Raw genomic sequence first — 17,744 nt, 5'->3', positions numbered from 1 at the left:
CCACATCCAACATATTTCAGAAGGGGCAACTTTTACTGTGAAAGCAAAAGCTCTCTGGTTTCACTTTCACATTCTTGCTACCACTTGCTAGTGTTTGCAACCAAGTTGTCATCTTCCTTGCAACCTGTTGGTGAACAAAATCATTGCTCATGACTCGGTAAATCCAGAAACCATTTGCCAAACGGAATACATACTCTTCTATAGCAACCTGGTGGATGCCAGCTTCTCAGTGACTAGTCTTTAGGCCGGCGTAAATGGATATGTGGCAATCACATTCACATATGTCAGCAACCACTTGCAACTAATGATGGAATACAACTTGTCATCTCCCTGCGTCTGAAACATTTGCTTTAAAGATAGGGACAAAGTCTGAGACCACTTAGTCTGCCATCTTTACATCGACACTGGTGCATTAAGACAGGGATAAACCAACAATAAGATTGAGTCAGTCAGTTTTCCACTACACAAAGGTGTTATACTCGCTTATGCAAGACTGAAGGAGACAAAGTTCATAATTTTTTTTTATTATAAATTTATAAACAAAGATACAGCGAGTTCATTTCATTAATAACCACCATTCTACCAAGACCACTGCAAATCTGCAGCTTAAAAATGAGTCGCCAGAGCTTGAAGGTGCTGCACACTCAACCTTAAAGTTGGGGAAACTGGCATTCAGCTGAGACTGAAGAAGTCACTTGGATGAGCGAGGAAACATTTCTCCCACTGAAAACCCTACGTCCAGATGAACAGGATCAACTTTTTTGGACTGCAATAACTTCACAGCTCGCACATCTTCAATATGGTGCAAGTCTGACTCATTTTGAGACGGATAGAAAAGGAAATAGGCACGGGCTATTTGACTTACTCACAGCCCTGTTTCAGGCACGCTTGTTCATCTAATCTTCCACGAGTTTTGTTTTGAGTAATGCAGCAGAAGGACATCACAGCTTTATCTTTATGCTAATATGCATCAGTATGATGAAAATCCAACCAGCTTGTGCTTCAAGCAATATGATATATGAGAGCTTTCATCTGCATTTGGCTGATCTGGCTTTATCCAAGTGCGGTTAATACAGGCAGTGGGTCAGAATAAAGTAATGCTGCAACATAATGAGACCTAAAAAGTAGCATTTTCTAATATCTTTTGTTGTAATGACCCACATTTCTATTCTAATTTGACTTGCACAAATTCAAACATGCAAAATGACCCATAACTAGGGAGTAGCTATTAGAAAAAGGCTATATTATTCCCCCTTCTGCGCCATTACAGGTGGCTTCTTGCCATTATGTGCACTCTGTCAATCGAATTAGTATCCTTTGATGTGTTCATATGCCAGGAGGACAGACATTTCAAAGAAATATCTATCAGCAGTGTCAAATCTCCTCATCTTAGCCTCTAAAACACTAAAGCCTAACCAAAAACCACTTATTGACAAACCAACAGGGACACATTCACCGAAAAAATACGAACCACGGGGGGGCTACCCATGTAAAATCAAACAGGCGTCTGTCTTTTGTCATTTCATTTTGGGGAATAAAAACCCTGCTCTGAAATTTCAGCAAGGGATGTCTAAATGCAATTTTACTCTCAGCGGTAGCTTGCGCCTACACCAAACAACCAAAAAAAAAAAAAAAAGAGAGAGAGAGAGAACAAAATAAAGTAAATAAACAAAAATAAAAGAAAGAATGAGAAAACAGATGACAATTACAGAAAATGCAAAGCGAACGTGGCACTGAGTTGCATCTCTTCCTGCTACACAGCCCTTTCTTTTACCCTGCGCCTCTTGGAAGTAAGACAAGTTTAATAAGGAGATCAATAAGGAACTTTGGCTTTTACATTGATTCACATTGTCAGAGTCCTCTTGCTCCTAATATGCGCTTCATTCAATGCGTATTTCTCCAGTTCTATCAAGACATTGAGGGAAAAAAGAAGGGGGGGGGTTAAGTCACAAACAAAGAAAGGTATTATAGACCTGTACCAGGCCAGTATTAATAACACTTGACCTTAAAGATTCTCATTTTCCGGAGTTCATGAAGCGGTTCCACTTTTTATTTTGCCGCTGCTAGTCTGTCATGACTCAGAGACATGAACAATCTGTCAAATGAAGGTTCTAAATGAAAAGCTCTATATTGTCTTTTGAGTATAAAAAAAATCATTTGACTTTTTTAGAGCTTTTTAAAAATCTTTTTTATTAGTGTTAATGGTAGATATATCCACATGATAAACATTTCCCGGATGACTCATACATTAATTCTTGGAGCAGAACTTCTCCTTTGAAAGAATACTTAATTCGAGGCTGACACGACTCTCTAAATAAACACGAACCTGCAGCTAGCAGGGGTTGACCGAAACAGCTTGTTGTTTTACTAATGCAGTTCTTATACAGCTATTGACATTTAATAAAACATTGCATATGAATCAGTCATCCCTGCTGTCATTGAAATGTATTCATTTAACTAAATAATTCTATTTTTTGCATTGTTTCTTTCTTCAAAGGTCTGAGATATCTCATCTAGTGCATCAGTGGACACTTTTATTATTCCCATTACTGGATGTTTTCACTGTGTAAACGCTGAATTTCCTCGACTAAATTGTCAATTTTAAAAGGCACTCTACATCAACACAAAATCACCCTCAAATTGCCATGCTGGACGTTTTACCAAGCTCCGGGAGAGTTCTTCAGTGAGCGAGATCATGAACGTAAAACAGTAACCCTGCATGATACTGTACCTAATAAGCCCAAATATTGCAACTGGCCAGAGGGGGGTTCCCCCTTTGGTTGATTGGTGGATGTAAAAGTTCCTGCACAGTGAAGCCAATTTCATGTCTCATTAGCTCCATGCAAACCTAGATTTGACTTATACTCAGATGGGGAGGTTTCCTCAAGTTCTGCGAAGGCTCTTGCTGTGCGACGTTTCCTGTTTCTTCAGTGAGGAGGCAAAATCAAAACAATCCCGAATCCATTTACTGAAGCAAAGTATCAGTACAGTTTGGAAGAAAAAGAAAAAAAAGAAGAAGAAGAAATTATATCAAAAAAATATTGGAGAGGCAACTGTAACTGTTAAAGCGTCTGCAGTTGGCATACGGCATGCTCTTTGCCTTCTCTGCAATTTGATAAACTCCTTAACATAGTTGTACCGTTTTAGTTATTCAAATGGTCAAAAAAAGTGCAATGAAAAACATAAAACTACTAGAACTTCTAGAACTACTTGAGGTTGGCGTTAATAATTATTGATGGGGCTCTGTGTGATGAGAAAGCAATATTTCGCATGCTATATGTTGATTCAAATTATAAAAAATTGCAGTCATACATCTGCCGTAGCCCCAACTGGTTGCAGCAGATGGCTGACTCTCCCTGACCCTGGTTCTTCTGGAGGTTTCTTCCTTCTAAAAGGGAGTTTTTCCTTCCCACTGTTGCCAAGTGTTTGCTCATAAGGGCTTCTTTAATTTTTATTTATTTATTTATGTATTTATTTATTTTTTTTGGGGGGGGGGGCTGTCTTTTGGCTGCTGCCTTCAAGAGTCACCACAGCAGATCATCTGTCTCCATCTCACTCTATCCTCAGCATCCTTCTCTTTCACACCAATCCTCTGCATGTCCTCCTTCCCTATATCCATGAAACTTCTCTGAGATCTTCCTCTTTTCCTCCTGGCTGGGAGCTTCATCTTCCCTCCTCTGCACATGTCCAAACCATCTCAGCCTTTGTCTCCAAACTGCTTAATCTGAGCTGTCCCTCTGACTCCGTTCTAATCTTGTCCATGCTGGTCACTCCCAATGAAAATGTTCAGCTCTGCTACCTACAGCGCAGCCTCCTGCCTACATTTCCAAACCATACAGCTTCAAAGTCTCTACCATCTTGTAAACCTACCCTTTTCCTTGGTTGGGTTACATTTTCCTCTATCACAACAGCACTATGACACAAATCTGTTTGGCACAAGGATCTCGAGATATCTTTGCTTGTGCAGTATTTAACATTGTGGCCACAGTTAAAAGCAAAAATTGTGTGGATAGTTTTTCTCCAAATGCTAAAAAAAATAGAGCCATTTGGAGTCATTTTTCATCACTGTGAACATACTATCTCATGTGCATATACTGCTTGTTTGTCCAAAAATATGCACACACCATCAGAAGTTCAATTCAAAACGTTGTTTGGCACACAAGGCAAACAGCAATGCTACTGGGTCTTGACAAACCTCTGATTATGCTGCGAGAGCCAGCAGCTGTGTGAAGCTCACGGTGCGCTGGCGTGATATCAGAGTGCGTATGCAGATACGTATTTGTAATCTGTAAGCTTCTAAGTGACACCAAAGCGCAGCAGGGGCGACTTGTTCTTTCCTCTGCAGACATTAATTAAGCACATTGCCATCTATGGCAGGCCATGAAGGCAGGCTACAATCTTTGCTTTTTCACTGTGATAAATTAGGTGGCTTGCAGTCTTAGCTGCGGTATGTGCCTGGAGAGTTTGTTTACACCCTTATCAAAATCTATACACGTATATATTTTTTTTTCCAGCAAACATTTTTTTTTTGTTTTAGAGTTGGCATCCGGGATCTTACTGTGAATTTAGAAGTGGAAGTCTTTGTCAAAGGCACTTTGACGGAGCTGCTGATGGACAATTTGGCTGTTTACATGTGGATCAGACGCCTTGTTCCCTGACCTGATGTAGAAATGAGCTTGTTTACACGACTGTGGAGTAAGAATGTAGGGAAACGAAGACCAGACAGATATATGTCCTTTTTCTCATTTTTACACGGTCAGGTATGCTCCAGCCAAAGCCTTTTAGCTTCTCGAGACAAGCAGATTTCTGTTTGCTCTGGAGTTAAGAGTACTGTGAGCTCACACTTAATTAAATGTCATCCACCTCAGTCTGCTGCTCCAGAATTTGAAATTTATGTGCTCTCTACATGTCAACAGCACAGACTGTCTTGTCTTTCAAAAAAAATTGGAGAATCAAGAGGCTCCGAATCCCTGTAATGATGTTTAATTTTATTGAAACAGGAAAACAAAGGGAGAAAAATGAATGTGCTTGCGCTGAACAATACATTATGGAAAAACATGGTGAAGAGCTAATTAGACTAGGACTCCTGGTATATTCTTGAATGACAGCAAATGTAGTAACAATAATTCTTCTTTGATTAATTCACTTTACCTTTAACTTCACTTTCTCTAATGCAGTATCCTTCAGCTAAACAAAGTTAAATTTACATATGCAAAATATAGTTATACTTTCATTTGTTCCTCTTGTTTTGCTATATTAGATATTATTAATGACTTAAGGTGTCACCAAAGTCATAGCTTTAGAACTCAGAAGCTATTTCTGGTGATTTTTCAGTGAATTTGCCTTTTTTATTTTGATAATTTTGTCGTGCCCTTAAGATTTTAGGCTTTGTATGGTCGATGCTAAGCACTGTGGAACCATTAACATGTCTGACAAATTTCTAGGCTAACATGGTACCTCTGAGCTGACGCTAGGTAAGCTGGTCCCCTGATGCTGACTTTTTTTTTTTTGCATCTCTTTGCATTTACAGATTTCAAAGTGTCTTTCAACTGGTTATTTCGTTTAGGTCCTTTAGCCCCCCACTTTTTGTTTAATTCAAACAAAAATAATCAGCTTTTTTTTCTTTTCTTAAGAGTACGTGTGCACATGCACAGTATGTGGGGTTCGAGGTTGCTTTTGTTGTCTTTGCTTGGACTGCCAGTGTCCAGCTGGAAAAATTTAAGATAGCGTCAAACCAAGTTTTTCATTGCATTGCTTATCACATTATACGTATGGGAGGGGACGAACTAGCATAGCATTACAACAGTCCCAGTAATTGCTAACTTTGGGTTTTTATCTACCTGCTTCAATTATAGGACACTAGTAGGAACGAAGTGTGTTCAGACTTCATTTGGGATTCGTGTGACGTCAACAGGGGCAAATAAAACACTCTGACCTTCTTTTTACGCCATTGGTTTAGTACTCCATGTTGTTAGTGGACAGGAAGTCATCATGAACAACACGGCTGACTGGCATCTCAAACAGATTTTTCTTTAGTGACTGACACTTCTGTAGAAATTCTTTCTTGCTCCATCCCCAGGCTGCCATGGCCTTAACTGTAATCTTCCATTCTGTTTTATATTTCCTGCCGTGAGTCATCAGGTATATATAAACACTTTCAAAAGTCTATCGACTCCAAGCCAGATCTATCACTGAGCCTCTACTCAAACTTCTTAAGCCTGAATAAACAACAGACTTCACCAGACGCCCCTCCTGCGCCACCTCAACGGTTAAAATGTCACTGTGACATATCATCAGCTTTACTCAACACTGACTTTTTGTCTCTGGGTAAAAGATTATCAGCAGCTGTTGTTTTGTATTAAACGTCAATACCAAACTGTTCTTCTGGGTTTCTTGCCAGCAGGTTACTGGAGAGCCCGACAGGGGCACAAATCTATTTCTGGTTCACTGACTGACAGGATGGGACTGGAGCTGGCTGCACAACTATGACAAGCAATGAATATTAGGAAGGGAAAAAAAAACTTCCAGAAAGAAAAAAAAAAAGAACACAGAATCCAAATTAAATGCAGGTAGAAAGAATATGAATCAATTTAAGTTTCCCTGCATAAACATGTATTTACTTTTTCTGTCTTTTGCCTGAATAGTGACTTTTTAAGGTCGTAAGGGGTTAAACAGTATAGCTGGAGTCACATTTGACTTGATGCTACAGACTAGAGGTCCATTAGGTGTACCAATTCTCTTCTATCTCTATATGGGTCACATTGATATCTCAGCACACTGTTAAGAACTTAAGACTGAAACTGGAAGTGAGGACTTTTGAAGTCAACAGTACTACTTGAGTCTTTCAACTTTCCCTGAAGCAGCTATGCAGCCCAGTGTGTGCCGCAGATTCATAACAGAAAGACACCCACACACTCTCTGTCGTGCGTTTGTCCACTAGCCTAGCTCCAACTTCAAAATAACCCTGCACTGCTGGGTGCGTGGTCGCTCTGCTAACCTTCAGCACCACATTGAGGTTGGAAAACTGTCTCTATAACCCCGAATATCAAAAAAAAAAAATCTGCTGTGTCAGAAGTGAACTGACGATACCCTCCAGATTTTCTTCTTGGTTCCAAACCAGCCCACACACTCCTCAGCTCACATCCTCAGAACAGACACCCAGCACACACTCTGATCTGTGCCACTCATCACCTTCCTAATTTGAAGTTCACCCCATGCTATTTATCACCGTAGATGCTCTCCATTGATGTTATTATTGACACTGTTGCTCACGCTTCGCTAGTCTTTACAACTTATTACCCCTCAGCACCTTCAGACTTGCACTATTGACATCTTGGAAACTCAGTTGGAGTTGTATTATTTCAAGTGTTATCTTATTAGTCTCCAGCTCAGTGGCATGACTCATTGTAAAGCAGACCACGGCATTTACTCCATTCTCGCTACACTAGTTCAAAGAAGTTATGACCATCTTCACTGCCAGTTATGAAACCAATCTCTCTGCAGAGACACGGACTGCAACAGGACAACAATCAAAAGTGCTCAAACAACCAGAAAGTTTCTAACAAGTACTGTAGAATCTCTGAGGTACTGTCAGATGGACTCAAGTACCTCCTTCATCAACACAACCGTCATTCAAAATGTGTTCTTTTGGCATAATTTTAAGCTTGCTGTTGATTAGCCCTGTCAGTTTTAAATAAAGTTAATAACAATGTGCTGATCATAGATTGGTCCATGTTTAGAATTAGTAGCTTGGTTTATATGACAATTTCAACCACTTGCCTTTTAGCGATTCTGACTTCTCTGCTTGCTTCTACTAGATTTTTATGAACTGCAGCATTTCATATACATGTTAGTGTTGATCCATGTGTGGGGGTGTCATTTCCTGTGAAATCCGAAAATGTTGCCGGTAATTTGGAGCTTTTTGTGATAACAAGAAGTCCTCCAACTAAGTTTGTTTGTGCCAACTTTTTGAAAAGACCCATGTTAATGTCCCTGGCACCACACGGGGAGTGATTTCATTTCAAAATACCTCCAGTGTTTTGGAGTTCGAGCCTCATTTTTAAGCCTCGCTTTCCATTGCTGTTTGATGTCACCATAAAAATCTACAAGTACTTTTTGGTTTTTTCACATTCACACGATGGCTGCAGGTCTCGTACTGAAAAACTGAAATAGATGTAAAAATAAAAGGTTGCAGAAACATCTGTGGGGTAGTTTTACACAGGAGGACTAATTCAGATGCTAAAACTCAACAATTAAAAGGGAATGCCCTGAATCCAAGTCACATTTAACTGCATGTGTCTGAAGAGAAAACCACGAGATTCTGTGGTGACTGGGCATAATAATTCTATTTAATACAATACGTTACACTATTACTATAAACACTATGGTTTAAGCCCTGAGCTTGATTAACACTCATACAAGCATGTAATTACATTTACAGCAATATAACCTTTAGATTTATATGACCACTGATGCCAAAAAAATAGGAAATTTAGGATTCATCTTTTACTCAAAATTGAAATCTCAATTTTGTTGGTTTTAAAGACTCCTCTGTAGGTGGATTTACTTAAAAGAGGAGTGTTTTTAAGTTTAATCGAGTCATTTGTGTTATTTTAATGAAAAAGCCATCGAGTTAACCTGAAAAGCAAGATAGTATTTTATTCATTGCAATAATGCAAATGATGTGAATGAAGTGACCTGAAATATTTCTTAGCAGTTAATTAACACAGTTGCATGAAACCACTGACATTGACTTTTCTGAAGTAAATGAAAAAACAGGCACAAAGAATTTTTGATTGTTCTTTCTATCGTGTTGGAGTTTTCTCTCGTCATTTGCTCTACCTCATGAAAGTGAGATACTACACTGCTGAAGTATGGCTTTGACAACGTAAATCCAGTGTTGCTATTGCTGCAGTAATCACCTGATTGCCCAACTGACTCTATTTTAACAATCAGTCACTATGTACCTGTATATCGTCACCTGGACCTATACTACCTTTAGGACTATTTTGTATCATCCTGCTGTACTGTATGTGACTGTGACACTAGTCACATGCACACATCAGACAGAGTGTAAAGTCTTGTGTGAGTTGCTGCTCTGTAGATTCCGTGTGCTGTCTGGGCAGGCAGGCAGTCAGCCCTCCAGTGTCGCGAGATTAGTGACTCAGCAGAACTCAAACCCCTCCCTCCTCCACCTCCTCCTCACATGTGCCCTCTCTCTCCATCTCAGACACTGCTGGCACACTGACAGGCACGGCTGTGGCCAGTGACTAAGACTCTGTTTGTGCTATCTCACAGACACCGCGATGTAGTTAGCACCCTGCATAAAACAGTGGGACTACATTTTTTTTAAAATCAGTTGTACCATGAATTTCACGGGGGTGGGCTTCTAAATTGCATGCTGTCTGATGAGGGGGAAACAAAACAAAGAAAATGGTTTTCAGAGATGCTTGTGGCAACACTCATGGACTATTAGCATGCATATAGCAAGAAATAAAGGCGGGTACACACACACACACACGCACACACAAGACTGAAAACAAAGCGTGACAGCACAAAATGTACACGGTTGTACATGCATGTAACGAATGCACGCTCACATAACGCATGCAAATGGATACTTAAAAGGTGAACTTGCTTCACATCATGTAAAAGGCACTGATGTAAGTGAATAAGACATAATCAAAGACATACTGTGGTTGAAAGGGTGGCTGGGCGGCTGTTGTAGGTGTACCTACAGTAAATGGTAAAAAGAAATCTCCTTTTCTCATTCAGACTAAATATATATATGTATACATAAGAGGAATGAACATGGCATGAACAGCTAATGTTATTGCTCAGCGAGTCACTCGGGGACGAGATCCTTGAAAAAAACTGTTTTTTTTCTCCTTTTTTGCAGGCCTTATTGTTCATTTCTGAGAAATGCGAAGGCTGTTTTTTGTTCTCTGTTAGATGTTTTCATACCAATTTCTCAAAATCTTTGTATTGACTTGTATTCACCCATTCAGGGCTTTCAATTTATTACTGCGCAAAAATTATACAGCGAGAAGAAGAAGAAGCATAACCCTCAGCCATAAAGATACACCCACAGCAGATGTTCCCTCTTCAGGCATGAGCTGGCAAAATTGATACTGTCACTACACAAAATCAAACGCTTGGACTGAAGCAGTCAAAGGTTTCAAAAAAGAACAATGCAAAGAAAACCAAAGGGGATACTCACAGATAGGCGGCCTTCCCCTCCTCGATTTCTTTGCCCTTGCCGCTGGTGGCTGTTTTTTTGCTGCACAGGGTGCGCGTGATGCACATGAGCAGGCCGCAGTGACGCAGGAAGAAGCAGCTGACGTCCACCAGCACGAGGAGCAGCAGCAGCGCTCCCAGGCCGAGGCCCACCACCGCCCCCAGCCCCAGACCGCTGAACAGGGATTCTGCTAAGGCAGTGAAACACACAGGCAGACACACGCGCACACACACACACACACACACACACACACACACACACACACACACACACACACACACACACACACACACACACACAGCAAGGATAAAACCACTGTTAGCAATTTGGTTCGCTGACTTGTTCTCTAAGACACGTTCAGAGTTTAGGGTCAGATTGGGTGTGGGATCAGTGGAGCTGGAAGGGATTCATTCTCTCACTCCTGTGTCTTCAGGCTGGACGCCCGCAGAGTCGAGGCTGGAGGTCAGCTTCCTCCCCGGGAAACTATAAAGCTGTACCAAACTTTTACTCCAAGGTCAATGAATTCCTCCAGAGCCAGTTGGATGGTTTCCAACACACAGATAAGTCCTAATCCACAATTCCTCAATGCGCACAATCCTCGGAGGAGGGTGGAATTATCTCGATTATTAGCGTAAATCCACCAAATCTCCTCCAAAACAAATCAGTTCTTGCCTTATAAAGTTTCTTCTGTATATATATAGTTCATTGAATGAAAGTTTGAAAGATTTTAAATAATTGAACAAAATGAGATTTATAGTGCTCCAAAATAGGTGGAAATGTAACAAATGTGGCTTCATCTTCACTTAGAATACAGTAAACACTTCGTAAAACTGAGCATTTAATTGGCAGAGAGGGCAAAAACAAAACAGTTCTTCTCGGCCATATTTGCCCTCGGGCCTTGCATCTACCTCCTGTATCATGTGCTAAATGTGAAAATCACACAGGTGCAGAGGTTGGCGTACACGTTCAGCTCTGCACTGAAGCCCGAGTACGCGTTAAGCATTGACACACTGATGCTCTGGCCACTTCGTCCACTGTTTTATACCTCGCAGCACTAAACAGAATCACGTCGGGAATTAAATTAAGTAAATGCTCTCTCTCAGAGCGGTCAACACACTGCTCTTAAAAACACGCAGAGATCTCGGCTCAGTTGGGTACAAGCAGCGAGGCCTGCTTCCATTTGAAAGTAATACAAAAATGAAGGTAGTGCAGAAAAGAGACGCTCCCAGTGGGTGTCTCTGAATGGAGCTGTGGCCTTAAGTGATCCTGGGGTTGAGAAATGGAGCATCCACTGCAGGATCAACGCTGACAGCTGGAGGTCGGACCTTGCCAGAAGTAATCAGTGATGGAAGAGTGAGAGTGAATGACCTTTTCTACTTAGGTACGCTCTCATCTGCGTGTTCAGTAGCCTGTAAGTAAAAAAAGGGAGATCAGACAATAATGGGAAGGTGTAAGCACTCAGAGGCAGCTGAGTGGTGTAGTCTGGCACCTCCAATTTAAAAATAAAAAAATAAGTGAGCAAGGGGAAAATGCTGCAGGAGGCTTTGTTCGACTTCCTGCATCCTGACAAACCAAAGAAAATGCAAGCTGAACGCAGGAGGTGTAAGCCGCCTTCTACCTATATGTTATATGTTTGATAGAAAGATGAATTTACACACATGAACCATTTGGTTTTTCAAGGGGAAAAAAAGGAGATGGTTTTATATCTCATTCTGGATGTTATCCAATTGAATCTGCGCTAAACTGTGTGGGGAACTATACACTGTTTGAAAGCACAAAGCCTCAGGCTAATCAGTGTAAACAATTTCAAGGTCCAGATAGCGCTCCTACAACAGTTTATCTTTGATAACAAGAATTTAAAAAAAAAAAGGTCAAAACCTGTGAGGCAGAAAGCAGTTTGAGTTTTAATCTCTTAAAAATACCAGATCATTTTCTCTCAACAATACAACTTAATAGCACGTTACACTTCATTCTCCAGAGTATTTACCTGCTTGCTAATTGATGAAGTACCAACCCTCCAACCTGCTACGACATTTGTTCGCTGCAACATGCTAAGGCTTGACTGAACAGTGACAGATAAGTATACCTAATGATTCGGTAGCTTGTTGAACCACCTTTAGCAGCATTAACTAGAAGCAATGGAAGCAGTGAAGGTAGAAAGAGTCATGTGAAAACATTATTTGTCACATGAGTTTAACACCTGTGACAAAGTGTTGAAAGAATATGGACGGTTTTTAACTCTCAGCGGAGCTTCAGCGCTTGTTTGCTTTTAGCAATAAAGACGCGTTTGGAACAGGAAATGGATAAGTGCTAATGGGCTGACAAGAAGGTGGAGAAGTCTATGTGCCTTTTAGAAGCTGAACTTCATGTGTAACATCCGTGAAGTGGTCCTTCAAGAGTATGATCTCCAAATGTATAAAGGAAACAATTTGGAAAGAGGCATGTATTTAGGCATGGTCTGTTTTCGACACACTGTGGTTTACATATTTGAGGATGCAGGAATCCTTATACTAGTGTCTTTTTGCACCATCCAAAAAAAAAAACAGTGATACAGTCCCCTTCTCGCTGAAAATGCCTTTCGTTTAAAGCCAAGAGCGAGCACTTCAACCTCAACTACTGTTTCAAATCCAGTGCGGTGGAGTATGGAGCCAAACAAACAACAAAAAAATGTGTGAATTCCCAAATACTCCTGCACCGCACAGTGTCACGACCCAAATGACTCTTATGTCAGTGACTTTGTTCTTGACTTAGAGCTGAGACGGCAGACAGCGGATCCTGGCAGCGAGTCAAAGCACAGCGAGGCACAGACAAAGAACCTTGTGGCAAAAGGAACTCTAATTAAAACTTTGCATTTTCGTGGAATCAGAGGGATTTGGGATTTGAAACTTGTCGACTGAATCAATATTTTCGCTGCACCGAGGGCTACAGTTTTATATCTCACCTTTTGAAAGTCTGTCTAGGTTCCACTGGCTTCTAAAGTCACAGATTGAGAAATGGTAAACAACACCTCTACAGCTCCCAGGAAGCATCCACATATTCCAGAAAAGTCAGAAAATATCAGTTCATTCTTTAAGCCATACTTAACTGTTTGTCATCATCACACAGCTGTAGCTTCAGGCTTTCAAAGCAGTCACTCTGTCACTGCCACAGTCTGCTCTGTGTCTTTAAGCTTTAGGTGCTCTCCCTTGACGATGGGCCATAGACATTATACAGTGTCTATGTCATAAAACTCAAGGCACTTCTGAGTAAGGATGGGTACCGGTATCCACATAAACGGTAGTAACCAGACTGAAAAGCAGTGCACATTTCGTTGCTTTATTTCGGTGCCTTTTTTCCTTCTAGCCAATCATTTTACCTTTCCAAAGATAGAAGGCGGGCCCAGGTACGTACGTTCTTTAAGAGCAGAGGTACAGATTAAAAATGCCCAAGGTGAAGCGGTCAAAAGTCTGGCTGTATTTCACAGCAAAAGATGCAAACTCAGCAGCCTGCAACAAGTGCTTTAAGGTGATACTATGCAAAGGAGGTAACACCTCGAATCTGATGAAACACCTGGCGACACATAGCGTTTTTTTAAAAGCTGAGAAATGCACCGTATTTGATAGCTTGCTACGAGCCCTCACACCGTGTGCATCTACTGCGGGTGTGGTGCCTGTTCTCGGACCCGGAGTCAGCAACATCCCCCAAGAACCCGAAGAGTAGAGTCCTGGCCCCTAGGCCTGCCAGTGTAGCAGAAATGCGGATGGATGATGTTGGCAGCAGCAGCAGCTTCTCTGGGTCAGTAGCTTAATGTTGTTTGTGTGTAATTTACATTGAGTAGGCTAACCACGTTATTAAATTAATGCACGTAAGGTGAACTAGCAAACACCGTCGTAGTTACATGCGGCTGTCTTCTTGTTTGATAGAGTGATACCATATATGCCCTATAGCTGCAGAAAAGTCTAACATTGTTATCTTTTTACAAAAAAAAACAGTTAAACACGAGAGGTTTTTGGACAAAGTTTTCGTTTTCCACTGTTTAAGGACCGATCCAACCAAAGGAAGTATGTTGTATCGACACAAAAGGCTAACTTGGTTATCATTTTGCAGAAAAAAACAGACTGCTAAAAATAAAAACATAAGAGGTTTTTGGACAAAGTTTGTGTTCTCCATTCTTTAAGCACCGGTTTGGCACCGTTATCGGATAAAACCTAAAAGATACCCATCCCTACCTCTGAGCTACATGACCTTAACACCGGATCCATTTATTAACACTTTTATTCTGCCTTTTGTTAACAAATGGCTAAAAATGTCATTATGAGAGTTTTTCCTGTGTTGTACATTTACAGTAATCCCTAAGGTGTCATATTTGATACATAGAGTTTTGTGATTTTTTTTAAATGTTTAAAAAAAAATGGCAGATGTAGCAAATATGACACAAATAAAAAAACACCCCCCCCCCCCCAAGACTTCGAAGTGTCCCGATAAAGTTTTTTTTAAATTGTCTTTTTTTTTTCTTTTGAAGGGATGCCAGCAAAAAGTCTTGAGCCTGAAAGACAGAAATCCATAAATATCAGGCTTCCATCCGATAAGGAGTATTACACTAAAGTGCTTAGCAGCAGCTTGACAGTTTGAGGTTGGATTGATATGTTACATGCTTGTTTACTTGTAGCTGTTTTTCCAGCCATTTTATTCGATTTATTCCCAGGTTCTGAAGTGATTTAGGAAAAGAACAGTGTGAGCTGTGCTGAAACACACACAATAGGGCTGTTTCTGGATAAAGGTATACCTCAGAATACTTTTATCAAAACTGAGATATCAGCTGTTCTTGTCAGCATTAAGAGTCCTCAGTGTCTGCTGTAGTTGACACCTCTAAGGTGGTCCTAACGTGCAAAACAAATCCAGATGAAATACTTACAACAACAAAAAATGATAAAGTACAATAAAATTAAAAAAACAAAACTACCCGACATGCATTAGAACTGTTCTTAATTTGCACACAAAATAAATGCATGTTTCAGGAATTAACGGTAACTTTGTTGAGTCAGTGACTGTTACTGTTTTAGCGAAACCAAATCATAATATATTTAATATAATATAATACATTTAATTTATTATTAATGGATTAATATTTTAAAATAACATATTTTAAAACGTGAACAACTTATTTAGGACGATAGCCACAGAGCAATGTCTTCATATAAAAAAACCCCAAAACATGTCAGTTAGACAATTGAATGATGGTGAAAGCATGCCTAAAAAAAAAAAGCTTACATTAAAGTCAATACAAAAGAAGGAGAAACAGAGCAGAAGAAAAAGACGTCACCACACTGATATCAACAAGCACCTGATCTGTTAGCTCAGGAAGGCGATCAGCCCAATTACTGGAAGAACCTCCATGAGCGGGATTTTTGCCAAGAAATGGTGATGAAAGCGATAAGATCAGGAAAGCATTAAAGGGTATCAGTTTCATATCATATCATTCATATGTGTTATTCAATAAATGTTGCCAGTGCATTAGTCAATTTACAGATTCAAATGTTGTTTCCTAAGAAAGGCATTGTATTTAATGTGATTTTAATAGGCTCATCTTTGAGTTGAAATATGTGCGTTTGTATTTTCTAGTACAGCGCGTACTGCCAGTGCATCATCACTGCTTTGTACGTATGGTCTGAGGTCATTTAAATTAGTTTGCAAACAATGACCAAATTCAGTATGACAACACTGACGAATTTGGGACTTGATTATGTGACACCATCAGTCATGGATTGGCCTCCACAGAGCCCAGACCTCAACATTATTGAAGCTGTTGTAAAGGCTCACCTTTTAGCACATTCACTTCACCAGATGCACCTTGTTTCTTTTCCTCACCTTTGATTGGGTGTGGTGCTTGGCCTTAATTGCACTCACCTATCACTCGTTATATAAGGACTGCACTCACCTACCCCTCACTCTTTCTTCACTCCCACATGGGGCGGCAGCTGAGGTGAGTTTCTCTTTGAGTTTCCTGAGTTCATGTATCATTTTGAGTTACTTAAATCATACTTTGTCCTTTTTAGAGAGAGCAGTCCATGTGTGTCTTTCTTTCCTTTACCCGTTATACAATAAAACGACAAAACCTGCAAATGATTGATGACTGTTTATTCTCATTCTAATCGGATGAGCCCATGATGATGACTACTGAAACCCTGAACCTTCCTTCCTCCAAAACAGAAGCAGTGTGGGATCATGCTGACAGAGAACAGAACAAAAGGCAGAAACATCCAGAGAGTTCAGACTGTGAAGAATAAAGGTGGTCACACCAAGTATTGACTTTCAAGCTCATTAGAATTGTACAAACGTTTTTCCCCTATATACATTTCTATGTATGTGTGCATAAATTTGAATACATCGCTGCACGTAAATCCCAAAACGAATCAGGAAAAAAAGATGTCTCAAGACTTGCACGGTACTCTACTCTTAGAGCTACGTTCAAAGGTTCAAACTGTTGTTAAAGGAATCCGACTGGCATTTATATAATCTCATTCCTGCTCTTCAAAGTGCTTAAGATTACAGTTTACCCAAAGCCATATGGTTATATAGCCGTTTATTCAATATACTTAAAGTGCTTTATCTATTTCAGATCCATAGTCACTTCCAATTTAGTGTCACCAGTTAACCCAAAGCTACTTTCGGCTGCTCCTTTTTTCACAAGGTGTCACCACAGCGGGTACCCCACATATTTGATTTGGCAGGGTTTTTTTTGTTTTTTTTTTGTTTTTTTTTTTAACATCACAAGCTCTTCCTTGACACAACCCCAAAGGGATTTGGACATGCCTATTTATTTTTGTGTGTGTATCTAAACTCATCTTTCAATGCAAGCTTTTACAATTACAACTACACTTTCAGGTTAGGGACTCCGCTGTGGCTCTGTAAAAGTCTATCAATTTTTATTACAGAAAATTTTCAGCCTTCACCTTTACTATATGAAACGGGTCAGATCTCTGCGTAAGAAATTTTTAAATTGCTTTATTTAAATATAACAAATGTGTGTCCACGAGGCACATCAGGAGAGCTGCTAGAATGCCTTCCAATAATATGCCGGGAAGAGAGAAACATGCACATTACTGCTTACATGTGATCAACTACTATTTCCTGTTTTATTTGTTGGTGATGCCCAGTTTTTACTAATGTGCAACAAACGCTCATCTGGTCACCTAGAGTTGCCATAGTTGATTTATAATCTCAGAGGAAAGAGAAGTAATGAGGTCATTTCTGTTGGAGGGTCTTTCAGGAAATAGAGGGCAGTGCTGCCTTCCCCTTGCACTGAGTGATCACCTGCACTCAAACTGATGCAATGGCAGCAGTGAAAACCATCCTCTGTAATAACCCACAGGTCAGAGTGATAAACTGCCTGCGGGGCTTTGAGGGCAGAAGTTGCACTATGGATGCAAATACCCTTTGCTGGCTAAGAAAGGGAATTTTCATTGGATTTAAAGCTATTATTTATTCAAAGGCATGCTTCATTATCAAATGAAACAAAAAAAAAAAA

At 40.2% G+C, this 17,744-nt stretch overlaps 1 protein-coding gene across 4 annotated transcripts in view; it reads right to left on the bottom strand.

Moving 5' to 3' along the window:
* The window catches only part of ncam2a (neural cell adhesion molecule 2a), a 457,910-nt gene that overhangs the window by 4,493 nt on the left and 435,673 nt on the right, over window positions 1–17,744 (bottom strand). For 2 of the 4 annotated variants that reach the window (XM_023154077.3, XM_004570151.3), the window contains one exon: window positions 10,220–10,427. In XM_023154077.3, coding sequence (XP_023009845.2) covers window positions 10,220–10,427 — 208 coding nt within the window. Of the gene's footprint in view, window positions 1–9,693; window positions 9,734–10,219; window positions 10,428–17,744 lie in introns of all 4 variants that reach the window. The other 2 variants (XM_004570150.3, XM_014411200.3) reach the window with 2 other exon arrangements.

This window comes from Maylandia zebra, linkage group LG23 (genome assembly GCF_041146795.1).
Source record: "Maylandia zebra isolate NMK-2024a linkage group LG23, Mzebra_GT3a, whole genome shotgun sequence".
NCBI classification, from domain to species: Eukaryota; Metazoa; Chordata; class Actinopteri; order Cichliformes; family Cichlidae; genus Maylandia; species Maylandia zebra.
The sequence above is the reverse complement of the archived record's forward strand: the minus strand, read 5'-3'. Positions and strand labels throughout refer to the sequence as shown.